This window comes from Poeciliopsis prolifica, unplaced genomic scaffold (assembly GCF_027474105.1).
Source record: "Poeciliopsis prolifica strain line A6 unplaced genomic scaffold, Auburn_PproV2 SCAFFOLD055, whole genome shotgun sequence".
In the NCBI taxonomy this organism is placed as follows: Eukaryota; Metazoa; Chordata; class Actinopteri; order Cyprinodontiformes; family Poeciliidae; genus Poeciliopsis; species Poeciliopsis prolifica.
The window spans coordinates 3,343,854-3,370,787 of NW_026562430.1; the positions used below are offsets into that span (position 1 = coordinate 3,343,854).

At 38.4% G+C, this 26,934-nt stretch overlaps 5 protein-coding genes across 6 annotated transcripts in view; 3 read left to right on the forward strand and 2 right to left on the reverse strand.

Moving 5' to 3' along the window:
* Nucleotides 1-6,888, forward strand: part of nid2a (nidogen 2a (osteonidogen)) — a 78,258-nt gene extending 71,370 nt beyond the window's left edge. Inside the window, 7 exon segments of the mRNA XM_055059567.1 lie at nucleotides 7-179; nucleotides 1,319-1,448; nucleotides 1,523-1,694; nucleotides 3,814-3,971; nucleotides 4,045-4,168; nucleotides 4,235-4,347; nucleotides 5,903-6,888. Coding sequence (XP_054915542.1) covers nucleotides 7-179; nucleotides 1,319-1,448; nucleotides 1,523-1,694; nucleotides 3,814-3,971; nucleotides 4,045-4,168; nucleotides 4,235-4,347; nucleotides 5,903-5,913 — 881 coding nt within the window. The 3' untranslated portion in view covers nucleotides 5,914-6,888.
* Nucleotides 6,889-6,971: 83 nt separating this feature from the next.
* Nucleotides 6,972-9,820, reverse strand: rtraf (RNA transcription, translation and transport factor). Its single transcript, XM_055059569.1, has 8 exons — nucleotides 9,660-9,820; nucleotides 9,222-9,346; nucleotides 9,048-9,147; nucleotides 8,372-8,452; nucleotides 8,208-8,296; nucleotides 7,542-7,610; nucleotides 7,430-7,478; nucleotides 6,972-7,352 (listed from the first exon to the last, which is right to left on the reverse strand). Exons 1-8 carry the CDS (start codon nucleotides 9,718-9,720, stop codon nucleotides 7,198-7,200), a joined length of 729 nt encoding a protein of 242 aa, XP_054915544.1. The 5' UTR covers nucleotides 9,721-9,820; the 3' UTR covers nucleotides 6,972-7,197.
* A 755-nt stretch (nucleotides 9,821-10,575) lies between these two features.
* Nucleotides 10,576-12,162, reverse strand: sap18 (Sin3A-associated protein). The gene is made up of 4 exons (XM_055059635.1): nucleotides 11,997-12,162; nucleotides 11,131-11,240; nucleotides 10,928-11,050; nucleotides 10,576-10,842 (listed from the first exon to the last, which is right to left on the reverse strand). The coding sequence occupies exons 1-4, from the start codon at nucleotides 12,066-12,068 to the stop codon at nucleotides 10,686-10,688; spliced, it is 462 nt and encodes a 153-aa protein (XP_054915610.1). The 5' UTR covers nucleotides 12,069-12,162; the 3' UTR covers nucleotides 10,576-10,685.
* Nucleotides 12,163-14,686: 2,524 nt separating this feature from the next.
* On the forward strand, nucleotides 14,687-21,405 carry LOC129378997 (gap junction beta-6 protein-like). Of its 2 annotated transcripts, none has more exons than XM_055059513.1 (7): nucleotides 14,687-14,984; nucleotides 15,093-15,146; nucleotides 15,468-15,639; nucleotides 16,433-16,585; nucleotides 16,977-17,125; nucleotides 17,213-17,458; nucleotides 21,330-21,405. In XM_055059513.1, the coding sequence occupies exons 3-6, from the start codon at nucleotides 15,469-15,471 to the stop codon at nucleotides 17,421-17,423; spliced, it is 684 nt and encodes a 227-aa protein (XP_054915488.1). In that variant the 5' UTR covers nucleotides 14,687-14,984; nucleotides 15,093-15,146; nucleotide 15,468; the 3' UTR covers nucleotides 17,424-17,458; nucleotides 21,330-21,405. The 2 variants fall into 2 exon arrangements, with proteins under 2 accessions (XP_054915488.1, XP_054915487.1); XM_055059512.1 differs by lacking the exon at nucleotides 21,330-21,405 and adding an exon at nucleotides 17,501-17,610 and having other exon boundaries at nucleotides 17,213-17,419.
* Nucleotides 18,985-26,912, forward strand: LOC129378995 (gap junction alpha-3 protein-like). Its single transcript, XM_055059509.1, has 4 exons — nucleotides 18,985-19,090; nucleotides 21,330-21,418; nucleotides 21,619-22,178; nucleotides 24,243-26,912. The coding sequence occupies exons 2-4, from the start codon at nucleotides 21,350-21,352 to the stop codon at nucleotides 25,075-25,077; spliced, it is 1,464 nt and encodes a 487-aa protein (XP_054915484.1). The 5' UTR covers nucleotides 18,985-19,090; nucleotides 21,330-21,349; the 3' UTR covers nucleotides 25,078-26,912.
* The last annotated feature ends 22 nt before the right edge of the window (nucleotides 26,913-26,934 follow it).

Genomic DNA, 26,934 nt, shown 5'->3' on the forward strand with positions numbered 1-26,934 from the left:
TGCCAGGCCTCCCATCGGTCGCTCCGCTCGTCGTCCATCCTGTGACCCGTCCGGATGTGACGCCTCCGGTGAAAACCGCCGTCACTCTCCTCTACGCTCAGGGCCAGAAAATCGGAGCCCTGCCTCTGAACGGGAGCCGGCTGGACGCAGAGCGCTCCAAAACGCTGCTGACGCTCCACGTAAGAACCGCTGCAGGTTCAACTTTTCAGCAGATCAGCGTTTGAAACACGTCATGATTTAGCCTCCATTTGTCATTTTTATTGCCGATGTGTGAAGTGAAGCAATGTGTGAGAGACATCTGTGCAACATCTGCTGTGGATGAGTTTCTGACGCCTCCTCTGTAGCAGATGTGCTCATCAGAAGAAACAAACTAAATGCTGAAAGTTTTAAATTTGAGTTGATAAATCACATTCTGTCCATTCTGGAGGGATATGTATGGAAATATAATGAAAAAAAATAAACATGTGAGCAAACTCTTAGGTTAGAACGTCACAATCAGTCATTTAACTAAACCCATCAACCATTTTGTTCTCCTTTTGGCCTAGTCAAATTTTAGCTCTCATCAAAATGACAGAGGAATGATTTTTAAGGAGGTAGTATTATGAAAAATCAACTTCATAAGCTTTAATGATATTCCTTCATCCAAAACATACATGGAGTGTTTATTATAATTATTGTTATTATGCTTGTTTGAGAAATCCTTTAATCTCAGTGGCAACCATTCAGCTGTCCAAAACGTCTGGGTGGTCGTAGCTCCTCCCCCACTCAGCCCCTTCAGACTAGGCAGCAGCAGTTACCAAACACCTCATTATGTGAGCTACTTCTCAGTTTAACGCTGGTAAAAACATTAGAGTTAATAGAGGAGCCATGTTTGTGATGACTTCCTGAAAGTGGAGCTTTTAAAGAGACAAGCTCCATTTCAAGGCGCTAAATTTCAAAGTTGAATTTCTTCTAAGTCTGGTTTTCCCTCAGAAAACTTGAAGCCCGTTGCTAGCGCAGTTATCCAGCCAGCAGCCCGTCGTGTTTTTGAACTAAAATATATTTAACGCTGACAGGAAATTTGAAAATATCACTTGATAATTGTTATTGAACGATTGAAAGATTAATAACTGCAAACATTTTAAGAAGACTTAAAAAAATAAGCAATGCTAAGCCTGATAGAGCACAATGTAAGCCTGGTGGCCGCCAGGCTTACAGAACAAATGGGGGAAATCTTCTGATTTGTGATTTTTGTAATTCATTTGAATTTCCAGCTTTAAAAATCCCCCCCTGCTCCAAGCTAACCCCCGCTGAGATGCTAATGTTTGTTTACATGCAGGGCTCCATCGTTGTCGGCATCGCCTACGACTGCAAGGAAAATAAAGTCTACTGGACGGATCTGTCAGCCAGGACGATCAACAGAGCTTCGATGGCGTCTGGAGCGGAGCCGGAGATGCTCATCAACACAAGTAACGCCTGCTCTTCTTCGTCTTCAATGCTTTTATTCTGCTCTTGCTTAAACAACAGCGACCTCTGCCTGCAGATCTCGTCAGTCCGGAGGGGTTGGCTCTGGACGCGAAGCGCAGGTTGATGTTTTGGGTCGACTCAAATACGGATGTGATAGAAAGCGCAAGCCTGGACGGCAGCAGGAGGCGGACCCTGTTCGACTCGGACCTGGTCAACCCGCGGGCCATCGTAGTGGTCTCATCCACCGGGTAAGACTCTTTATCCATCAGTTTGTTTTAAGTTCTTTAGTTTGGAGAAAATTAAGGTTAAAGAAGTTTGATGTCACCTCAAGATCAGGTTCAGACAAAACAGGCAAAATAAAAACAAGAATAAAGGGATTGAATGTATTAGAGATGCACCGATCTGATATCAATATCTGCACCGATCAATTATCAGCGATATGTTCCCAATCTATTCACTCTATGCTTTATTATTTGTTTTACACTATATTTAGAACAACTAATGTCACTTTCTGGACTATTTCAAAGGTTTGCTGCAGTTTATTTTTGTCAGTTTATTATTTATTTTCTACTCCCAATTGCACTGGGTCACAAATACTGACAAGTTCCACCAAACGTGTGTCTTTAAGTGATGAAATACATTTTTAATTTGGTACATTTGCATCTGTGCTTTTAAAACAAAGAACTTCAATTCAGCTGCTTTTCTGTATCAGTGTCAGCCGATACTGAACCTCAGATATCGTTATCGGTATCAAAAGTGAAAAAAGTGGATCGGTGCATTGTGTACCCTTATACTTACATTTTTAAATGATTTAATTCTGGTTTTTGTTTGTTATTACAATTTTTGTCATCAGAATGATAAAAAATCATCACATTTTATATTATATGCTTCTCTGTTAGTCGTAGTTTAACTAAAACCATCTCATTTCATGAGCTGAACACAATAATACATCATTATTTATTACTAATTTTGCTTTTTAAATTAAAAGTTGTGTTTGGAGGTTTAATCATCCAGAGCTGAGCGTCTCTCTTCTCAGAGGACTGACTCACGCGCAGCAGGGATCACACAGTTCGGCTTTTTATTAAAAGCAGGAAATTTAACGCCAGCTGTGAGTCAACAAAGTCTGGATCCAGAACCTCCGCGCTGCATTTGCTCGCTCCGTTGAGACTTGTTGAGTCTGGTTTCGAGACACGAGTCTCTAAACTAAACATGATAAGAAACAGAAGGAAATCCACGAGCTGGAACCAACTTTAGCAAAATCACGTTTGATGTATTATGTAATGCAGCTGTAAATTCTGCATCTTTAATGCGCCACATCTGCATTTTATCAAATTTCACACTGAGATGAGAGGAAGCAGAACAAAGGGGACATGGCACATGTCTTAGATTTTAATTTGTGTTACATTGCTGGTAGAGCTGACACCACTAATCATAATTAATCATTAGTCGTGATTAATGGTTAATCGTTAAGTGAGATAGTTGGATATATTTAGCAAAAACTATACAAAAAATTTAAATATTTCACATTTAAGATGAAAGAAATTAGTCTGTGAATATGTTCTACTCATAACTCCTCAAGTGGCATAAAATAAGAAAATCTTTTTTGTCCAGTTATTAATTAGTTAATAATAAAACAATCTAAATATATCTCTCTACACTGTGCTAAATGTCAGATATTAAGGAAATAAAATGCAAATTTTATTATTTATAAAAGCAAATATAAATTGTTTTTATTAAAGTTGGGTATTAGTATTTTTTACTTTACTTGTTGGATATATTTAGCAAAAACTGAGTGATTTTATTATGTAGTATTTTTGCTCTTACTTGAATAAAATGTCTGGATTTTGTACCCACTGAATGAAAAACAAACATATTTTAACCAAAAATACACCAGACACAGACACACAGCTGCAGTTTGTGTCAAAGTTTTATAAGTTTTTAATTGATTAGAAAAATCGCAATTGCTTGATTTTGTTATTTATATAAATTATTGTCATTTTTGTCCTTAAAATAGCTACATTTCCACTTAACTTTATATTTTGTTCTGCCTGATTTTTGTTAAATATTGACTGATTGATCATTTGATTGGTTACTTTTTACCAAATACTTTTGTACTCTAACTTCAGTCATTTCTTTGATGGTTAATATTTATTTATACTGGAATAAAAATAAGTTGAAGCAGTTTTTCTTTTACTTGAGGACAATTGTTTTCAATATTGATAAGATAATCTGCAGAATGTAAATCAAACTAATAGATTGAGTAACCGATTAAAATAATTGTAATAATATGTAACTTTAATATGCTAATTAATATTAAAATAATTGTTTCCCAGCATTCAAACTGGTTTCTGCGCTGACTCTCTGCAGGAGTCTTTACTGGACCGACTGGAACCGAGAGGCGCCAAAGATCGAGACGTCCACTGTGGACGGTCAGGGCCGTAGAGTGGTTGTGTCCGACGGCGTCGGGCTGCCGAACGCGCTGACCTACGACCTCTCCGCTGGGCAGATCTGTTGGGCCGATGCAGGTAAACATCCCAGGTTTGTTCTCTTCACTTCCTGAAAGCAGCATTGATCCAGAATCGATTCTGTTTCCATCAGGCACCAAGCGTTTGGAGTGCATATCTCCAAACGGATCCGGCCGCAGGGTGATCAGCTCCGACCTGAACTACCCGTTCAGCATGGTCTACCATAGCAACCACTTCTACTTCAGCGACTGGAGGAGGTAGCCATCTTTGACGAGCCGTCAGTCTGTTTCTGTGACCGGTTCGTAACCTCTGGGTCGTCACAGGGACGGCGTGATCGCAGTCGACAAAGGCAGCAGCAAGTTCACCGACGAATACCTGCCTGAGCAGCGGTCTCACCTCTACGGCATCGCCATAGCAACCAGCCACTGTCTACCAGGTGAGATGGGATGGAAAGTCTTCAAGTGGCACCTTTATTAACTTTCCTAAAATAAATGTAGATCTAGATCAAGAGATCAGCAGATTTTATAACCCTGATGAATCAGCCGATCTTCTCTGCACTGCAAAAACACAAAATATTAACAAGTATTGTCGTCTAGTTTCTAGTGAAAATATCTTAATATTTATCAAATAAAACAAAACTAACTTATAAGCAACTTTTTAGTAATGATATAAGAGCTTGTTTCAAGTAAACAATTTATTAAAAGTGATAAAAAAGTTCTAGTTCACTGGCAGATTATTTAACTTATAACATTTTTCTCATGTTTAAGTGAATTTATCTGCCAGTGAAACTAGAACTTTTTCTTCAATATTAAGTATTTACTTGCTGAACTTTTTTGTTTAGACATTTCCATTAGAAACTAAACCAAAAATAATTGCTAAGATTTTGTGTTTTTGCAGTGAAAGGTCTAAAAATCAACTTCTGTCCTCCGTTTCTCAACAGACTCACATCTGCTAAGAAATCAGTTAATAATTAAGTTTAATAACCTCAGCAACTTTTTGCCATATTTTGCAAAATTTCAGACAAAAAAATCAGTTCTGGCCAAATTGGACCAAAAAGCTACAATCAGTTCAACTCCAGATGCAACATGGCTCTTCAAAATAAAATAGCTTGTTTTTATCTAAAAGAGAGAAATATATATTTTAATGTCCTTTATGTGCATAGTCACCTTCAAAAGTAAAACATTGCTCAATTGTTTAGCACCGCTCATTAGAGACAAGATCCACCTGGCCTGCCGGTGACCGTCCTGACACACAGCAGCCATGATTACACCATCGCAGACGACCCTCTGCCTGTACTTTGACTGGGTCATCATGTCTGACATGTTAATGTGTGCAGATGTCCTCAGGGCTGTTTCTCAAACACCTTCAAAGTGCGACGCAGCCTCTGTAAACACAGTTTAATGCCCAAAGTGGCACCCTGGCAGATGTCACACATCTGGATTGCCATGTCCGCCGCTCCCTTCAAAGGCGGCTGATGACAGCTCTCCAGCGCTCATGCAAGGCGTTTGGGGAGACTTTAAAGCCGCCGTTAGCTGCTGTTCTGTTATAAATGTGCTGCAAGACTTTGTCGAGATTCAACTAATGTAAAAAAAAAGACAATTTCACAATTATATTAAATCCATTAAATACAAAATTAAATTAAAAGTACATGTGAAGTTTGTTCAGAAGTTGTTAAAAACTATCACAACATCCTTCTACTACTTCCTGTTGTCTTTTTTTGTCATTTCTGTCAGTAGCAACATTTAGATGTTGATCATGTGACTCATGATTTGAAAAATGTTTCCATTGAGCAGATTTATTTTTATATTTCCAATTTCCACACTTATTTGGTCAACAGCAGCTGTTGTTGAAGACGTCAACAAATTGAAAACTTGTTCACTAAAGGGAACAGAGGCACTAAAAACATTCAGATTTACACAGGAAGGGAAACCTGACTTCCTCCTCTGACTAATTAGACGTCAGGGAACTAATCTTCTGCTCTCGTTTCACAGGGAGCCTCTAACAACGGACCAACAGTCGCTGGATGGAAGCAAGAGTTACAACCCTCACTGTCCTCACCCTCAAAATATAACCCAAAGTAAATGTCTTGTAAATTTGTTTTATACCTCAGTTTTTTCTACTGTTTTGAGTAATTTTGTTTTCTATCAAAGCTACAGAACAAAAGATTTTAAAAGTTTTTCAATCACTTAAAGGGAAGTACAAAGTTGGAAGCAGTTAATCAACTTTGAATTTCACTGAATTGGTGTAAAACGTTGATGCATTATTTGTGCCGCTATCATTTTAAAGAGATTAATAAATGTTTCCAGAGATCATCGAGTTTAGTTAAAATCTTTAAAATTATGGTGGCGCAAACTAAAACGTTTGACACCAATTTAATTCTGCAGTAGGTTTTAATTTAGAATAAATTTTGGTCTATAGCCGGTTAGCTGTTAGCTTTAGCGTCTACTGCAGGTAAGATATTGACTGCTTTTAACTCAATGGAAGCTGGAACAGAACACTAACAGCATCAGGGTTTTTCTGCATCCAGTTTCTGTCACTTTTTAAGTAATTTGGGCGCTTTCTTATTAATTATGATTTGGATTCAGCAGTATTAGTATTGCTCCAGAGCCAGGAGACGGTAAGTTAAGCTGCATGTCGCCAAGAACTACAAGAAATGTTGGTTTTATTTAGTGTTATTATTTCTTTGCGTTAGCTTCAGTTTAAAAAAACTGCAGCTTGGACAAAGCGCTTGAATCTGCGGTTCGGACATAAATGGTGCCAATCAGACTGATGCCAGCAGCAAACCTGTTTTATTAATAATAAAATAAATGTTTGAAATGAAAAAGCAGCAAAACTCACAGATCGATCGCAGCAGCTGCAGTCCTGGATTTCCCACAGGAGAAAATGTCGTTTTATTTTGCTGAATATTTTGACATTTTAAACCTTTTCTTTTTAACGAGATGTGATATTTATATCAATAAAATGTGATTTGATACAAGTTTTTTTTGCTGTTGTATAAATCACATCCTATGTGATTTTAACTAACTCAAAATGAACATTTATTCCAAAAAAACTCAAGAGTTCAACACAATCCTCCACCTTTGAGGAATTTTATTTCTTTACCAACAACAGTTTCCCTTCTTTAAGAAAACAAATCTTTGCATCTGAAACTTGGACCTTTGCTCCGTTTGTCCAAATTGGCCCATCTCATGAAACAACCGAAAAAAAAAAAAAACATTTCCTTCAGATGTCTTTGAACAAAAAAAGTCGCTTTTCTCTGCAAATCAACTCCAGCGACCTTGGCCTTTCATCTGCCGACCTTGCCCAGGCGGTGGTCCGTCTTGGGGTCGGCTATGATGGCCTGGACGGCGACGATGGCCTCGTTGATCTTCGTCTGCAGCTCCCGCAGCTCCTCGATGTGCAGCAGTCGCAGAATCTGGGCCGCTTCGTTCAGGGTCGCGTCTGCCGGGGGGAGGAGCGCCGTTACAGAACGTGTTTGAAACCAGGAAAAGAAAAACCAGGGGTTTAACCTCACTCACCTCCAGTGTCGAAACCCAGAATGTGTTTATCCAAAGCGACCGGAACACCCTGCAAAGAACCGTTTTTAGTTTTAAATGAGAGTTGAGATATTCACGCCTGTCCTCAGCTCACCTCTCTGTTCTGGCTGGCCTTAGCGATGGCCTCTGGTGAAAGTCTCTCCTGGATCAGGATTCGGATGGCCTGCCAAGAACAGGAAGATGCACTGATTAGAGAGCATTGCTGCAACGCCTAATAAGGAAATCAAACTTAATTCTTCTGATTGGAAAAAAAACAACAACTATGTTAATCACATGTCTTACGATTTGTGGCAGGACCATTTAGTAGTTATGTAGTAACTACTTACATTGACTCAATTATATGTATTTTTAGGACGGCATAACTTTTACTTGAGTGAAATTTCTGGATTTTCTACCCACTGAATGAAAAACAAACCAAACATGACTCACACCAGGTAAAGTTTTATACATTTTTTATTGAAATAAATTGACTTCTTTTGCCTGATTTTGTTGCTAATATGAATTATTGTCATTAAAATACCAAAATTTCCATTGACTTATATTTTAGTCCATCAATGACATAATTTTTAAATATTAAATGATATTTTGAGTTGAGGTTTTGTGTAGAAATGTGCTGAAGTATTGCTACTCTACCCAGCTCTGTAGTCTATGTAGTTTTAATTTTTCTTGCAGTTGTGTGACTTTGTGTGGGTCTTTCCATTAAACCCCCCAAAATACAGACTGTTTCAGATTCTTGTGGATGACATCACTCTCTTCTCACCTTTAGCATGACCAGGTAATCGTCATGCCGCTGGATTTTGAGGATGTTGGCCAATGCTGTGACTCCTGCTTTAAAATCTGGGGAGTTACCTAAAGGAATAAGAAAAACAGACGTTATAATTAACGTAAACAGTGAAAGGAAAACAGAGACGGGGGTTTACTTACTGTCGAGGTTGACGAGAGGATCCACGGCTTTATCGCTGTTACTGGACGAGTCCAGCGGCTGACAGTTCTTATACTTTTCAACTGTATAACAGAAGAAAATAAGTTGTGTTGCACCATCATCTAGTGGTCATCTTCAGTACTTCACTTTATTTAAAAACAAAAATGATTGTTATGAGGTGAGTTTATACTCTGGTGCTTTTGTTTTAATATCCTGTCAATGGAAAAGTAAATAATTTATAAGGACTGTAAGATCTACCAAAAACACAAGTCGAAAACCTTAGACTTGGAATTTTCCATGTTTATTTCTTGAATTTCTTTTTAGCTTAATCTAAAAAAAAAATTAAGTTCTTTCTACCAAATTTTTGACTTCTCAAAATCAGAAACTTTTTTGGTTTCTATCTAGAAGGTTTTTGATTTATGGCAAAAATGTACTCCTTGTGTTCTATCAACAATGCAACTAATATGTCGTATCAGTGTAGTAACTTGAAAATAAACTTATACACAAAACATGAAGAATTATGTTTTATTTACTTCACTTTTTTGTTACTTAAGCTCTTTAATTTGGTTGTTTTATCTACTGCAGGTGCTAAATTTGTCCCCAGGAAGTTTTATGAATAAAAAATGTTGCTTGATCAAATAAAATCAGATACATTCTCCATTTTGCTGTATGTCTTACCATTGTCTCCATATTCGTAGCGTACAGCCAGACCCAGCAGCCAGTCCAGGGCCTCCTTCTTCTCCTGAACTCCAAAGGGACAGTTCAGATCCAGCAGGTACTGCAGAAACACAAGCAGAAAGCTGAAACACAGGTCATGGTGTCCAGATTGTCCAGAGATCCAGACAGGCTCACCTTCTCATAAGCTTTGGGCCAGTCTGAACTGGGAATGTTCCTGAGGTTGCCTCTGTCCTCGATCTTATAGTGTCGGATCTTCTGGTCCTCCAGCCACACGATGCAGTTCCTGAACTGGGTTTCATCTGAATGTGACCATTAGTACAGAAATGAGTTGGTGCCTTTATTAAACTCAAACCAGAATCTTCATTAAGAGCCTTTAACACGTTTTTAATAAGAATATTAACGTTTACTAACATTAGTAAATAGATTTGCTTAAATAGGAAGCATGAAACTGCACTGATGTTAATTTAAAACGCAGAATGCCTCCATTTATTCCTATTTTTAGTCTGGCAATTCACTGCCTCCTTATAGCGACACGGTTCAGAATACGTACGCACGTCGGTTAACCCTGAAAACCTGAACGAAACCAGCGAATCGGTCACTTTTCTCCCTCACCTGAGCACTCAAATCCGTTCGGGTCATGGTAATCTAGCGCAGTCAGTTTCCTGCGAAACATTTCAGAACAAATTCTCCGCTTTTCTTATTTAGAGACTGTGGACTTGTGCGGCTACTGCTCTGCAAACGTTTTGTGTATGGCAGTGCGCATGCGCCCACGTCGGACCCTAGTTCTTAACTGACCTTTCAAAATAAAATCCTGAACACCGAGGAAGGAAATTTAAATATCGTTAATTTTCTAAAATAATAGCCTTATCTTTTGATAACTTTTTATCTAAACACTATTTGGTAAAGATGTGTTTTTTTCCATAAAAAGACAAAACATTATTTTGTTAAAAAATAAACCCAAAAACCCTTAAACTGCTATATTTTACATCAAATACAAGCATCACAGAGAGCATTACAACTCTCATTATATTTTTATGAACTTTTATTGAAAAATTTTGACTTTTTTAAAGACATTTGTCTTGAGAAATTATTCTTAAAAATATGACTTCCTTCCTTATTGATAATTCCCATTTTCCTTTATTCTTTGACTTTTTTTAATTTCTACCAGCACTACTGTGACTGGTAGAAATACAAGTCGAAAACCTTAGACTTGGAATTTTCTGTGTTTATTTCGTTAATTTCTTTTTAACTTAACCTAAAAAATTTGAAGTTCTTTCTACCAAATTAGAAATAACCAAATTTAAAATTTTCGTTCTTGAAAAGTGATTTTGATTTTACTTTTTCTTTCTTCTTATCTCGAAAGAAGAACCAACATTATTTACTTTATTTTCTTTCCTGAGTCTCTAATACTTAGTAGAGTCAATATTTGATTTATGAGAAATTACTTACGTCATTCATTATTATTCATCATTATTACAATTACTTCTAATTACCATAGTTTTATAGAGAGTAAAAATGAGACTTAGTCTTTGAAAAAAAAACATGTTTATTAAACATTAAGTTTTATAAAATGAATGAAACAGTTTTAGATGAGAAAACACAAAATAAAGATCCATCTCTCAGAGTGTGAGCGGGCGTTCAGAAAGGCCTCATGCGCGTGTTGAGGGGCGGCGCTCTGTTGGGCGGCGTGATGGCGATATCCAGGTAGTCTCCGATCTGGAAACGCTGAGACTGCAGCGTCATGGCGTCATCCAGGCCCTTCCTCCCAGACACAGTGCTGCCAATCTCCTTCAACCTGCAAGTGATCAGTTAAGATCAATAACCTGCTATTCCTCTGATCAATCTGTCTTGTCAGCACAGATTTGTAGAGTTAGACTTACTTGTACATCTTTACTCTCGGATCAGGGAAGACGATGGCGAAACTGAAGTGAGTCCCCTTTTTCCTGGCTTCTGGATAGACTTCCTTCACTAAACTAGTTAGCTCCTTCAATGTAGCATCCATCCTGCAACACATATAGTCAACAGTTCAGCTGCATTTCCATTTCTGTGACAAGTACATACAGAAAAGCCAACAAAATGTTACCATGTGTATATCTGGAGCTCACTGGAGGGCACATTGCCCCGAGCAAATTCATCTGATCTGTGGTGTCGCCCACTGTTGGTGGTAAATACTCGCAGGAGAAGGGGGCAAGTCTGCAGCAAACAGGAAAATCAAGCATAACTTTTGACATAAGCAGTGCAGAAACAGTCCAAAGGTATTCTACACAATCAAATGAGTTTATAAATACATGTTAGTGTGACAAATTTACCTTAATTAACACCGTTTCTTATTAAATAATGTTTTTGACAGGGATCAACACAACATCTACAAAATCGATCCATCAGACTGCCATCTAGTTTCAAAACCAAGTTACTACAACGCAATCTTTTCTTAGTGAGGGACATAGATTATAGAAGTATTTTAGAGTTTGAAGCAGAAATCAGAATCAGATCTACTAAAACAGGCGGAATAGCCCTTTACTAAAAAGCCCCTGACAGAAAATATATTTGACAACCTGCTTGATTCTAATTTTAATTTAAAAATAGTGCAAATATAGACTTTCCAGAAGAAAGTTATGACACTACATTACATCAAAGCTTTTTATTTTTTAAGATAAAATTAAACATCTTTTAATGCTAACGCTGAATAGCCATTAGCAAGTAAAGCATTAGCTAGCACGACACCTTGACGTTTCGTTATTTTCCCGTTTTTTTTTCTCCCTTGACTATTGAGTAGCTCAACATTACCACAGCAATTTTTCACACAATTTAAATACTGTTTAATATATTTGATCTAATGTTACAAACACCGCTCAATAGTGCTAGTTAGCATCAGATGCTAACTAAGTTAGCTCGGGTACAAAGTAAAACAAGCAGCAGAGGATTCCGGAGTAAAATGCTGTTAGTTACTTTTTCCCGATCGATGGGTTTCTCTGGCTCCTTCTTTATTTCCTCCTGTGTAATCCGCGATTCAAGCGCCATTGTTATTTAGTAGTAACACAGTCATACAGCGAGGTCTTCCTCCGTGCTCTTTCTGTAGCTACAGCAACGAACAAGGTGGTGAGCGACTTCTTCTTCTTGACTCTATTGGTGGTTGGCAAACAACGCTCTGTTGCTCGCTACCGCCACCACATGGTGAGGTTTGCGGGTCAGAATGGAAATGTAATTCAAATTTGCTTCAAAATATATATTCTTCTCATTAATTCTGACGCTAGCAATAAATATTGATAACAAAAACTGTAAGCCATGTTCGATTTTCTTCTATTTTGCAACTATGCAGTCAATTAAATAAAATTTGTGACACAAGGTGGGAAAGTTAAAGTGGAGATGCACCAAACACATATCTCTATCTGTACCAAAATTGAAAATTTGTATATGTATTGGGTATCAGTGACAATATGCCAAACCCATAAGGGCATATCTATTCTGTCTAGTTCCATGCTTTGGGCTCTGAGAAACGTCATGCATTATTATTTATTACATTTAGAAATCCTAATCACACTTTCTGAACAATTTGAAAGAAAAAATGTTGTTTCTGCAATGACAGTACATTCAGGAAACATCTCAGTGATTTAGGTGTTCTTTCTCATTATCCAGAATGTTTATAAATCACCTAAAACTCTTGTGCTTTTAGGTTTTCAGTTTTTGTACAAACTGCATCTTAGTGTCAAACAGCCAAGCCCTCCCACAGAAAGCTGCCATTCAGTCACATGCTTCACTCCTGCTCACTCATTAAGCTGTCTGTGGGTGAGTGTGTGTAATTCCTGTCAACATATATGTGAGTGTATGTTTGTACAGTATGTGATGGTACAGTGTGTGGTTGTTTGTGTTCTTCCTGACAGTGCCGCTCTCTGTTCTGGCTGATCAGAGCCAGAAACGTCTCTACTCTTTCACCCTGAGTCCCACATTTCCACTCACACACCGGACTGAAACGATCCTCCAAGCTTTTCTCAGCCGTTTCTGCTCTGGACTTGATAGAAAGATCAGACAGTGGCTCTTTGAGTCTCTGACACTGATACCCATTCAACGAAGCAGGGCCCTGTATTAACACAAATTGTATAACAAAAGGTTTTATTGAGATTTTAGGTGATAAACCAACTTAATGTGACACTTTTTGCCCAATATACAAACAAAATCTTATATGCCATCATCAAAGAATACTTTAGTCTACAAAAGTAGGGATGGACAGTATGGATTTAAAATCACAATATATTGTGTGACAATAAAAAACATTCATTTATTCATTCTTTATAGCTTCTTTAGGACACCATTTATATGAAAAAGTCTGATTTAAATCACTAAACTGCACACAATAGCTGCATTTAATCATATTTTACATGTATTTACATTTATTGACACTCATTTATCAAATAGTAGCAAAATTAGTAAAACTGAGACAATGATGAATCAAAATCAAAAATTCATTATGATAAATGATAAACGATACAATAAATTCCCAACCATGAATCAGAACCTTCCTAATTTCACCATTCTCAGATCTTTAGTTCCTAGATTGCATCTCTGTCTTAAATTTAGCATCTTCCGATGTCTTTATTTGACTTCCGAGAGAATCCGCAGGTCGAACTGAGGAAGTCGCTTTTTGCTCCCACACTTCAACAAACTGTGGGAAAAGCTCATCGGTCCCAGTCATCAGCTGCACACAGAGCCGCTCTGTCCGGACCGCCGGCCGCTGCCAAGACGTAACTCTGATCTGAGAAGCTCTTCTTCTGACTCGCTCTCTGGGTCCAGTTACAGTCACAACAATCACACACAGATACGCTTCCCCACACACACCTACACACCACAATGCCACTTTGTTCTCTCAGCCCTCGGGCTCCAAACTGCAGGTTCAGTAAAATTTTAAATTTGAATACAACAGACTAAAACATAAAAAATGGCAATACTTCAATATGACAATTTCTTCTCTTCATTTACATTTTATATCAGTAAATGCTGTTAGCATAAGAAAAAGACGCCTTAATGCTTTTGACAGAAGCATTAGACAAAATGCTTGGACAAAATATGATACAACTTAGTTTTACAGAACAAACTTGAAGACGAATGCAATGGAGTGGAAATAAATGTGGAGATATTTTGTCATAATGTAAAAACAAAATCAGCATTAACACTTTGTAGCACAGAGGCTATTATGGCGACTAAGAAAAATAAAAAAAAAACATACTTAAATGACACTTTTAAAGTTTGCAACAAAAAATGTGGAAGAAAATGCTTTAATTTGGTGAAAGCACAATTAAATTTATCAGCAAACTGTGTCACTACTTAAAACTCGTTTGATCAGATTTAGCTAAAACTATTTTATAAAATTTCTCTAAATTATTATTTAGAGGAAACAGACTAATAGACCTGCAGCTGTAACTACACTGCGATTTCCATTTGTGTAGTATTTTTTAAAAAGTTTGTGTCACCAAACACAGAAACAAGTTCCAGGGGTTAGCATCCTTTATAGCACGGGTGTCTTTTGTGTCAATTTGTTTCAAAACACTTTAATAAATTTAAGTCAGTTTAACTTTCTATTATAAGATTAAAAATAAAAAGTTTCCACCTGCATCAACTTCCTGTGCTGAATGAGCCAAATTTGTATCATTCTTTTAATTGGAGGTTGTGGCTGCACAAAATCAGTCCGATGGCCACAAATGGCCCCAGGACCACACTTTGGACACCCCTACTTTACAGCATGCCTGTCTTCCTTTCACTCTTGCAACTTTGGGTCAGAAAAAGCATCCAGACTGATTCCTGCATTTGGAAAGATTTTAACATCCCAGACAAAGTCCTGATGAGTTTTATTTTGAAAATCCTTGGAGGAAGTGACCCTGTTGCTGTCTTTCTTGACTTCTCAGTGAAGAAAGCATCTTTCTGCAGAAGACTTCAGAGCTGCAGGTTTGTGTCTTGTTGCTCTCAAAGAACAAATTCAGATTTATTTCAGTCAGTTTTGTGATTTCAATTAGATGCATTTTATTTTATTTTTTTTTTATTTTCTTCGTGCAGGAGAAGAAAATGAGGAAACTTTCACAGCCAATGACCTGAATCACTGTAAGCAAGGTGAGAAATGTGCTTTCTTTGTACAGTGGAGTGTGTTTTACAGTGTCAGTGGGCAGCGAGGTTCATCAGATGTTCACATGAATGTTGGCGGCGCCTTCGACTTTCCTCCTCTCACTTTCATTCCTTTTCATCGCCTTCCTCTGTCAGAGTCGGCTTTTGTTTCTGCTTTCATCTTCTGCCACTCTTCTCTCCTCCTCAGAAACAGAGTCACGTCGTCATGGAGTCGTTTCTATCAATCGATTAAACATTTACCGTTACAATCAGCAGTTTTCTGGTGTGAAAAGTAACTTTTCTGATTTTCTTGCCTGTCTGCTCTCACAGGATGTCCTGGCCGGCTCTGTACGCTCAGCTGGTCGGCACCAACCGGTACTCCACCTCCCTGGGGAAAGTGTGGCTCTCTGTGCTGTTTATTTTCAGAGTCATGGTTCTGGTTGTGGCCGCTGAGAGCGTCTGGGGCGACGAGCAGTCCGATTTCACCTGCAACACCCTACAGGTATCACATGGACGTAGACAAGTCAAATTATCTAGATGTCTTTTGACAAGTTGGACAGAAACATGAGATTATTTAAAGATATCAACAGGATGAGTTTATTTAAACTGATGATTTTATATAAATAAAACTTTCAGCGTTGAAGGTTTTATTAATATAAATAGCAAATGGTCCAAACCTCTATCTCTGCTACATCACTAGCATAACCACAGGAAGTGTCTATATTCATAAAATATAAACATTATTTTCTCAGGTAAAGCACTTTGAACTGCTTTGTTGATCAAATTTAATTAAATTTCCACTGTTGCCTAGTGCTTGCTCAGGATGACTTGATGAATCCTGTTGTTTTTTATTTTTATTTTAGACACAACAATTGTTTGATTTGCTTTTGTTTGGACTCTTTGTTGTGATTGAATCCGATTTGTAGAGAAGGAAATTACATTGAATTTGAATTAATTTTTTTGTAAAGTAAGATGATTTGTTTTTATTCTTATTATTATTAATTTGAACAATAAAAATAATTAAATTTTCCTGCTCTTATTTGACCGCAGCTCCTTTTCCAACCCAAATGCTTAGTACATTTAACTTTAACTTGTTTACGGGAGCATAAGATGTCCCCAAATCAGGGCACAAAAAGACCAAAACTGTAAAGAAATGACAGGAAATGTGTAAAGGAACCACCACAAGCCAATACTGACACCTGCTGGCTGTATGATACCATTTAGTTTAATAAATCAAAACTAATTTAATTGTATGGTGATGCTGATTTCCATTTCTGTTACTTTTTTTCTCCCAGCCTGGCTGTGAGAACGTCTGTTATGATCAGTTCTTCCCAGTGTCCCACATCCGGCTCTGGAGTCTCCAGCTGGTCTTTGTGTCCACACCAACCCTCTTGGTCTCCATGTATGTGTCCTACCGCAACCACTGCGACAAGAGACGACTCCTTCAGGTGGATGTCCCTCTTTTATTCTGCTTATTCACTGTGAGAAGACGCCTCTGTGAGCTGATGCCTTGTAAAAGTATTCATACATTTTGTGTTTTTGTTTGTGATGCTGGTTTATGGCAGGAATCGTGTCAGGGCATTTTAAGTAAAATATAGAGCAAGTCATAACCAGATTTGGTTATGCAGTACCTGACTAACCCAAAGAAATAACTGGAAGTTTTTGTGCTGTAGTTAAATGGGAAACACTTTCAAAAGTATCAATGCTGCAGTGAACTTCGGTGAAGTTTTATGTGGTTTTATGCTGCTGCATTTTTCACACTCATCTCTTCACGTCTGTGTTAATCTCAGAAGGTATTGTGTGTTTATTTTCCCATGGGCGGCCATTACTGTGCGTCAGAGTTCTGGACGGGCAAGCATACTCCACAATAAGGGCCAAGAAGAAGAGCTGGAGACTCTGAAGAAGAGGAGACTCCCAATAGCTGGCGCCCTCTGGTGGACATACTTCTGCAGCCTGGTGTTTAAAATGATGTTTGAAGGTGGATTCATGTAAGATGTGGGATTTGACTTTTCCCTCTGTCCATAATCAGACTGGTTTGGTGTGAGAACACACACTGTACGTCCTCGTATTGCCAGGTACGCCCTGTATGTTGTGTACGACGGTTTCCAGATGCCACGCCTGGTGCAGTGTGATCAGTGGCCGTGCCCCAACCTGGTGGACTGCTTCGTCTCACGGCCCACGGAGAAAACCGTCTTCATCGTTTTCATGGCTACTGCCTCTTCGGTCTGCATGCTTCTTAATTTGGCTGAACTTGCATATCTGGTTGCCAAGGCTCTCAACAGGTAGAATGAGACGACCAGGTGATTCATCAGATTTAAGAGGTTTGCAGTTTTACATTACCTTTTTGTGTCTTTGATTTTCAGCTAACAACTGACAACATCTTCCTTTCAATGAAACTTTGAGGGCACAGGGTGACAAAATCAGCAATTCAAGAGACAAATTTGAGTTTGAACAAACCATCTGCTGCAGAATGAAGGTGCATCACATAGCAAAGACTTTTAAGAACAGTTTAAATCGCAGATAAACACACTTCTAAGACCCCAGGAATGGTGATGCATGTCAACAATGAATTTATATGCACACCCTGAATGCCAATTGTTTTTATACCATTGTGGAACCATAGGGCCATCTACTGGGCAACAATAAAACTGCACTGGGGGAAACCGTCAGATTGTCAGAATCCTGACAACTAAATCTTTTTGCAAAACCAGTTGGGTTTTCTGTAAGTTTAGTGTTTATCAGCTGATGTTGTTTTAAGATAGTTAAATAGTATGGCACACTTTCATAACTCTGTTTTATTTTCTTGTTTACTTCTTTTGTAAGTTAAAATCAGTGGCATTGTGTCATCATGTAAGGTAATTACAAATGTAGGTATTTTACACAACCAGAGTAGGAATGATGATGCATCTGGTGCAGACCGGGGCGACCTGACCTAAGAGTAGCATTACGTCAACATATTTTCACTTGTGCAACAGTAAAAAACAGCCCTCCAAGAAATTACTTCAATAAGAGTAAAAAAGGATTTTGTAAACATCTACTAATTAATGAATAACTGATCAAATGATCAATAATCTAATATTTAGAAATTACATAATCAGAAGGACCAAAATATAGTTGAGTGGAAGATTTGGTATTTTAAAGACCAAAATGACAATAACTCATATAAGCGGCAAAAAAAAAAAAAAAAATCAGGCAAAAGAAAATTTTTCAAAATCAGTTTCTTTAAATAAAAAGCTTATGAAACTTTAACTAAAACTATAGGTGTGTCTGTCTGGTGAATTTTTACTTAAAACACATTTGTTCTCCAATGCATACATTTTATTCCAGTTAGAGTAGAAATACTTCATTAAAAAAATTACTCATGCAAAATTAAAATGTACAGCATAGTAAAAATACTATGCTGAGAAAAAAGAATCAGAAACGTTAAGTAAGTATAACTGAGTAAATGTAACTAATTACAACCCATCTCTGGGTGTTGACATGTTGGTATGGGGGCCCCCAAATGAAAATTTGCCCACGGCCCCAAAAAGGCTTTGGTCGGCCCTGCTCAGTGCTCATTTTACTTGTTTTTTTTCCCGCGCTTGTTGGTTTTGGGGGAACGTGACGTCTGAGCGGCCTCTCACACTTTAATGCGCGCGCGCAAGCACCGACTTCCCACCGTCCCCCTCGTGCGCCCCATGCGCGGGGACACCAGCGCGTGCGACAGTGGCGCAGGGCCTTGGCCACGCGGGACGCAGCCGCTGCGCTTCGCCTTCGTGGGACGGCTTCCACACGCACCAGCTTTTTTTATTTTTTTATTTTTGAAACACCAAAAGAAAAGAAAAACGTTCTCCATCTCCATCTTTCTCTCTCCCTCTCCTCGTGTTTCGAGCCCACTCGTGCCCGTGGGACTAAAATAAGGAGGAAGAGGAAGAAGGGACGGGAAGAGAGCAGCCCGCCGCCGGGACGGAGCGGTAAGCCGGTGGATGCTGCAGTGATGGGAGTCTGAAGTGGGAGGGAAGAGGAGGGATTATCATCCTTCCTCCTGCTGGATTATCTCATCCTCTCATGTTGCGTTCATTTCCTTTTGGAAACAGGAAGTTTCTCATACTGAGTTACTAATTTGGTTTCAATTAATTAATAGGAAAGAATCTAGTAAAATGTTTTGTTTTGCCTTGAAGTCATTCTTTTTGTTAAACTTTTAACAGACTAAAAGTTTAATTGAAAACTTTTTAATTAAGTTCCTTCAGTCACAAGAACAAATTTACTGGACAATAAATTGTCCCAGAAGTTATTGCGATAAATTATTATTGTTTCCTGGTTGGTAAAACTGGCAGCATCATGCCATGAAAATGCCAACATATGTACTTTTTAAATTTCTTTATATCTTGTCTTTCCTAGAATCTAATTATGCATGTTTGTGTTTGCAAAATGCACGTTTCTGACCAAAAGTGTGAGATCTATGCATTGTTTTTGTTTACTGTAATCTTTTGAGTCTGTATATAGATTTAATCCCTTTATTTCATCAAACTGCAGTGTGTGAATACATACAGTAAGAAGCCAATTGTCTGATATTTGTGATAAGTGGCAGCTGCAGCTTTCATGTGAGTATTTTGGGCTTCAAATGGTGATCTAAGAGTTAACCGTTTGAGGACAAAGAGCCCTGATCCATCAAAAGCATGCACCAGCCTGGACAATATCCATCTGGCAGCTTCCCTATTGTCCGTCCTGACCAGTGGTATTTCATCACGTCAACACATAATGTACATCTACACACGCCGCTGTCAGACTCGTGGCCCAGCAAGTGTGTTTGGTCTACTTTCTAGAGCAAATATTTTAGAACACGTGAAATTAGACAAAACCAACTTACAAGAAACTTTTCAGAAAGTTAACAATTCCTCATTAATATTGACTAAAAGTACTGGTTCCGCTGGCAGATAGAAGACATTTTTTTCCATGTGAAACTAGAACTGGATTGCTAGGTAATGGTGCAGTGCCAGTGTAACTAGTACTTTTTATATCAATAATAAGGAGTTATTGACTTCATAGAAGCTCCTATTTCTTGAAAAGATGCTTCTAAGTTAGTTTTGTCTTGTTTCAAGTGCAATAAGATATTTATTTAACAAATGAGACCAAAAATACTTGTTAATATTGAATGTTTTTACAGTGTATGTTCCTGGTTAGCTTCAGTTGCTTTGGTCTGACAGAAAACTGATGTTTGCGTCACACTTTTAGGTATTTTTTCCATTCTGCTTTCCTTCATAACTAAGGATCAGCGTCTTCTGTACTTTGACTGGGCCACTCTAACATATAAATATAGTACTGTATCTCATCCCGTATCTCAATCAGGTGTACATTTCTTGTAAATTTGTTTTCATTCACATCAGTGAATCCCAGAAAAACATTTGCTCCCCTCAGCATTCCTGGGATGTGATGAGTCCAGCATTCAACTGGGACAACCTGTTATCCAGTCATTCCCACAGATGGTGAACCATTATCCTCTCACCAGCCAGTCCACACAGTCCTGGTGGGGCATTTCAAGCAAAAATACTGTTTCAACATGCTGATAATCATGATTATTATTCAGAGTTTCCCAAAGAAAACTAGCTAAGACAGTTTTTGAGTTGAATTTTTTAAAAAGTTGACAGAAAATTTTAAAATATCACTTGGTAATTAGGTTACTGGAAGAAATTATTAACAAAAAAAAAAAACTTAAAGACTCAAATTACTGGTATATAAAGAAATCTGTAAAAAATAAACAATGCTAAGCCTGGTGGCCTGCCAGGCTTATAAAACACTGAACGCTGATTATTTAATAATCCATCTATAGTTGAACACTGATTATCCACGTGTGAAAAAGACAGTGTTGGCCAGTCACACTTTAACCAGTTCTTGTTTTTCACTTATTATTTTTCACATTTTACTTCTACAATGCTAATGCCAATAAAAGTAGCTAATTTGGTTCAGCAGTTTCTACTTATCCAGAAATACGTTTATATTAAAGAAACAGCAATACTGATTAAAATCGGAATAATTATCACATAAGTTTGGCAAAAACAGAAGAATAGATGCAGAAAAGACAGCTGGGTATCCTCTGCCTAAAAGACGTGGACAGTTGTAGTTGGCTATTTTGGCCAAAAGCTGCTCTACAGCCTTCTTGTAGTTTATTGTCAATACTTGTAGTGATGATCATCAGTTTTTTGTGATTTCCAGGCTAGAAAATCAAGGAAAGAATGGGTGACTGGAGCTTTCTAGGGCGACTGTTGGAGAATGCTCAAGAACACTCCACTGTGATTGGAAAGGTAACTATACATTAACATCCCTAATTCACATCTTTTATTTTTCTTCGCCATTTTCTAACGTGGCCATGATAAGTAGGTCTCTAACTCCAAAAAAGGAGACACTCTTTTTATGAATGACAAGATGTCATTCCCAAGATAGAAGTGCCTCAGAAATCTTTGGCTAACCGGTGTTTTGTAACTGTTTCATTTTTCCTTTTCAGGTTTGGCTTACTGTCCTATTCATTTTCCGTATCTTGGTTCTTGGCGCAGCCGCTGAAGAAGTTTGGGGTGACGAACAATCCGACTTCACCTGTAACACCCAGCAGCCCGGTTGCGAGAATGTCTGCTATGATGAGGCCTTCCCCATCTCCCATATCCGTTTTTGGGTGCTGCAGATCATCTTTGTCTCTACACCCACTCTTATCTACCTTGGCCATGTGCTGCACATCGTGCGCATGGAAGAGAAGAGAAGAGAGAGGGAGGAAGACCTCAGAAAATCTGGACAACATCAGGAGGACCACGACCCGTTCTATCACAATGGAGTCGGTGACGGAGGTGGAGGAGGTGGTAGAAAGGACAAACCGCCAATCCGAGATGAGCATGGGAAGATTCGTATCCGTGGAGCTTTATTGAGGACCTATATCTTCAACATCATCTTCAAGACTCTGTTTGAGGTGGGCTTCATCTTGGGGCAGTACTTTCTCTACGGCTTCCACCTGAGGCCGCTTTATAAATGTGGCCGCTGGCCCTGCCCCAACACTGTGGACTGCTTCATCTCCAGGTGAGAAAGTTTTACATTCTTTCATTTGAAGACACATAGCTTTTTTTTCATTGTCTTACAATCAATCTGATTCAGGTTTTCCTATTTTAGACCAATTAAGATGACCAAGTACATATATATTCGCTAAATATAACAACTGCAGTGAATGGAAGACTTTGAGGATCTTCTTAATCCAGTCACCATGTCCTCTGTCCAGATGTCTAAGTACTCAGGGTCAGGGTCATGGCTATCAGGTTTCTGTCATGGTTGAAACAACTTGTCAATGCCACAAGGAGGACGTGGTAACAGGATGGCTGTCCAACACCAGGGAGACCACTCTTCCTAGTTTTCTTAAGAAAGCTTCCTTCAGGTTGTTGAAAAGGACACTTGACTGATTGTCGAACCTTGAATTTGATAGGGGTATTGCTTTGGAATAATGGGCCAGATTTTTACCCTCGGATCTCCTCAGTAGATCATGGGAGTTAGGTTGTGCAGTGTTTGTAAATAAGTGAAGTATTGGGTCAGAGATGATTTTAAGGGTATCTCAATCATTGGATAATGAAATGAGGAGTTGTGTGTACATTCAGAATACAAAGTCTGGCTTGTTTCCATTGTGGGTTAAGTTTTACCAGTGGTCTTCTCATGTTGCATTTCCTTTTTGAGATGTACCTGGATAGGATCTCAATATGTAGTCTTGGAAAGGAGGGCGTTCAAGAAGCTAGGAGTCTCATCATTAGTTTTTGCAGATGATGTTGTTTTGTGAGCACTCAGTTCATAATCCCCAGGATGTAATGAGGCAGTTCAAAGTCAAGTGTGAACCGGTTCCACTAAATCTGAGGCCATGGTTCCAGGCTTGGTGTTAAGTCTCTGCCTCATCCGGAGGATGTTAGATATCCTGGTGTCTGGTGCACAAGTGATGGTAGGCTGGAGAGACAAATTGGACCCTTGACTGGTGTAATGTGGGCGGTGCTCTGGTCTCTGGAATGAGCTTTGTCTTAATTTATCAGTTTTTCTGTATTCTGAATCCCACCTGTAAGGAGGACATGTCAGTCATGACTAAAAACATGAGGTGACTGAAATGAGCTTCCTCCTTAAGGTGGAAAGTTCTTAGAGATAGGGTGAGAAAGAGTGACTGCTCCATATCTCAGGAGGTCAGTTGAAGTGATTAGGGCATCTCTCTCCTGAATTCCTGCCATTGATTTACTGAGAACTTCACACTGGGAGAAAACCCAAACTTGCTGAAGGGTCAATACATCTATTCTGGTTTGGTTACACCTTTGGATCTCCTAGAATAAGCACGAGTGTTACTGGGGGGAATGGGTGGCTGGGTTTCCCTTCTAAATCTGATGTTCTCAGAACCTGGTTGAGAATAAGCAAAAGGTGGACGGATGGTGTCGATATTTTTGGATTCCCTGGAGAATGGTTTTGCCTTATCAATGGATAATCCTACTGTGGACTAAAGGCAAGCTAGTCTTTAGTTAAGCCACTTTTTAATTAAGCCATCTTTTAATAATGAAATTAAGAGACCAATTAAAAACTTTGATGTAGCAAAAGCACTGAGTGAGGCAAGAAAAACATTCTTGAGGTACTTTCCCACCAGTCCTGTTTAGCCTGCTTTAACCCAACTCTCGTTCGTTTACCTAAAACACCTAGTTAGTTTGGGGAAGTGTGAATGTGAGCTTTGATGCTGACCAATGAAGTGAACTCTAGTCCACCTACAAACCTCGGGCTCAGCTCGGTTGAAGTGAACTCTGGCGCGGTTCTAAAGTCAATATGAACGCCAAGTGGACTGGAGATCGCTCCAAAAGCAGGAAGCAAGCTACAGTACAGTACAGTACAGGGCATTTATTCTTCCATCCATTCCATTTTGTTTACATTTTGAGAAAAAGGAAGTTTTGACCATATCTTCTTCATAGGTTTTTGTGTTGTTTTCTTTAGTGGTTCTTGATGGTGTGGAGGGGAACAGGTTTCTATAAGGGTTTGGTTTGTAAAGACAACTGCGGCATCTGAAAATGTTGCTCTTCAATTGAACAAAGTCTACTTTTTCTTTTTTTTCTTTTCCTATGTTTTTGTTTGTTGTATTAGGCCTACTGAAAAGACCATCTTCATCATTTTTATGCTAGTGGTAGCATGTGTCTCCTTGGTCCTCAACCTACTTGAGATCTACCACCTGGGCTGGAAGAAGGTTAAGCATGGGGTCACAAAGGAGTTTGTTCCTGATAGTTTGTCACTGATAGGCGTCAATGAGCCTGGAGACCCAGGGACTCCTGAACAGACCTCTCCAACAGGGCTCCAGTGTTTGCCAGTGTCTTCTAATGTATGTGTGGTGAGAAGTGAAGCAATGAGAGGAGGAACTTACAGTCCAACAGGAACCTCCCACACAGTGATGTCCTTAAACACTAACATGGCTACAATACCAGTGTCTGAAGGACTTAATGTGGGCGGTGCTGCTTGCCACCAAGAGGACTTCCTAATGGAGTCGCTGCCTGCTTCTATCTATGGTGAGAGTGAAGACAGTCGTGGACACCTTGCAGAAATGCAGCAGAATTGGAGAAACATGGCTTTGGAGCTTCATAATCGCAATGAGGAAAATTCCCCCACATATCCTCTTCCATCTCCATTCCCCTCTTCCTCCTCCTCTCAGGAGGAGACGACATGTCTGGAAGAGAAGCAACGCTCCACATTTCCAACTCTTCCTCGAAATACACCTCTCTCTCTGCTCACGCCGGAGGAGACAGCAGTGGATTCAGAAAACACTGTCGCCACATCACCGAGCATAGAACCACATGATGATTTCACAGTGATAACCAGGGCGGAGATGCATCAGCCTCCCTTTGGTGTCGGGACAGATTTAAGGAGGCCCAGTATGGTGAACAAGACCTGTGGTGCTCGAGCTCGCCCTGATGATCTTTCTGTGTAGCTAAAATGTAGACGCTCAAATTTATAAAACAGTGGACACGTTCACAAACAACCAAACCACCGTACTTTCACAATTTAAGACTTGTTAATATCAAGAAGCATAATGTATGAGAGTAAGATTGGAGCTTTAATACCATTCTGGTGTATATGTGATACGATGTGGTGCTAACCAGCATAGCACATACATGAATAATAGTTGTTAAATTTTCACTGGATGGTTTCACAGTCAGGTTGAGAATCTCTACTTTACTGCCAGTAGATATCTCAATACTCTGCCATGACATAAAAGAACTATGAGCAGCAAACTCCAGTTTTATATAATTCAACTTTATCATCATTCTTAGCATTTATGCTAAGATAAGTTGGCCATGTGTCTATTTTTGTAGATGATGTAAAATGGGTTGACATTTCTCTAAATAGTCTAGCTTCTATTTAGAGATTAACTGAACTACTTTACATCCGGTTGCACCTGATGACTAGTGAACAACTTTATTTACCTACATTTAGCATTAATGTTAGGCTAAGTGAGCCATGAATCTAGTTTTGTACTTAATCACAAAACATGTTAAATGTGTTGATCTTTAAATCTAACTCTAATGTTAGATATCAGCTCAGTTCATGTTCTTCTGTTATTATACATTGATTTAAAAGTTAGCTATATCCGAGCTAGCTTATTTACAGCTATCAGCATTTAAAACAAGCTAGCCAAGAGTTAGTTTTAGTTGTCAATTGCCAAACACCGATTTTATTTGTCAAATATAATTTGATGCTGCTGAAATTACATTATATGCCTCTAAATATTGCTAGCAAATATCCTGAGAAAACACAGGACTAGCACAAACTCAAGTACATTATGTTCCTAATGCTGAGAATAAACTGAGCTAACTAGCAAGCTTTGGATCTTGGGAGCAGCAGTACTTTTTAAATGATATAAAAGCACTTTTATTTCCATTTTCTTTTCATGATGACAGAAATTATTAGTTTTTTGGTCATTTTTGTATTTATGTTTTGCTATTATGCAGCCAGTAGATTCAATGAAGAGAGGGATTATAATCCCACCCTGAGACAAAATCATTCAGGCTGTTCCTGTATATGTCTGTGGCTGTTCAGGTGCTTTAATTTTGTTTTTAATGTCTATAAAATAAAATCTATGCAGTTACATCAGGGTTAAACTATATAAAGTTTATAAATATGTACATATTAAATGAAAAATTGTGCTTTGATGTATGGCAACTATATTTTGGAAAAGCTTATCTCTGGTGCAATTCTGACTTTCACCAAATAATGAAAATATTTTAGTTATTTTCTAAAAAGAAAAAAGCAACAGCAAGAAAACAAGTGTTAAAGGAGTTGTAATTATTATGTGTGCAATGTTTATTTTGCTTATTTCTTTTGGTGAAATGTTCTGTTTTAACCTGTAATATGATGTAAATGAAGATTTAAACAGCTATAAAGTTCTGAAAATAGAATAGGTGGAGTTTTCTATGTTGAATTGTTTATTTCTGGTGATAGAAAAACAATCATTTCAGGAATGGACAATAAATGAAACCACAGTGCCTGATGTTTCCTCTAACCTTTAGCTCTTAAACCATAGATGTGCCTTTAATCATATTCAGTTAAAAAGATTTGGAAAATGCTTTGTCTCTGACTTGTAGGTTCTCTTGCTTGCACTTGTTTTCAAGAAATATCACTCATTAACAACCAGATTAAACATGCCTTGTCTTCGAAAGCAAAGGGCTTTTCGACTATACATTTTGTTAGCAATCACATTGATGTAAATGTTCATTTACCTCAAATACTGACAGAGCTCTTTCTGAATACATTTTTTCTACTGTAGCTATTTGTTGTTTGTTTTGCT

Coding starts and splice junctions, on each gene's coding strand:
- LOC129378995 (XM_055059509.1), top strand. CDS start 21,350: ATGGGTGACTGGAGCTTTCTAGGGCGACTGTTGGAGAATGCTCAAGAA. Junction 21,419..21,618: donor ACTCCACTGTGATTGGAAAG/GTAACTATACAT, acceptor TTTCCTTTTCAG/GTTTGGCTTACTGTCCTATT. Junction 22,179..24,242: donor GTGGACTGCTTCATCTCCAG/GTGAGAAAGTTT, acceptor TTGTTGTATTAG/GCCTACTGAAAAGACCATCT.
- rtraf (XM_055059569.1), bottom strand. CDS start 9,720: ATGTTTCGCAGGAAACTGACTGCGCTAGATTACCATGACCCGAACGGA. Junction 9,347..9,659: donor GAACGGATTTGAGTGCTCAG/GTGAGGGAGAAA, acceptor GGTCACATTCAG/ATGAAACCCAGTTCAGGAAC. Junction 9,148..9,221: donor GGCCCAAAGCTTATGAGAAG/GTGAGCCTGTCT, acceptor GTGTTTCTGCAG/TACCTGCTGGATCTGAACTG.
- LOC129378997 (XM_055059513.1), top strand. CDS start 15,469: ATGTCCTGGCCGGCTCTGTACGCTCAGCTGGTCGGCACCAACCGGTAC. Junction 15,640..16,432: donor TCACCTGCAACACCCTACAG/GTATCACATGGA, acceptor TTTTTCTCCCAG/CCTGGCTGTGAGAACGTCTG. Junction 17,126..17,212: donor ATGTTTGAAGGTGGATTCAT/GTAAGATGTGGG, acceptor TCGTATTGCCAG/GTACGCCCTGTATGTTGTGT.
- sap18 (XM_055059635.1), bottom strand. CDS start 12,068: ATGGCGCTTGAATCGCGGATTACACAGGAGGAAATAAAGAAGGAGCCA. Junction 11,051..11,130: donor GAGCTCCAGATATACACATG/GTAACATTTTGT, acceptor TATGTGTTGCAG/GATGGATGCTACATTGAAGG. Junction 10,843..10,927: donor CCGAGAGTAAAGATGTACAA/GTAAGTCTAACT, acceptor GATCACTTGCAG/GTTGAAGGAGATTGGCAGCA.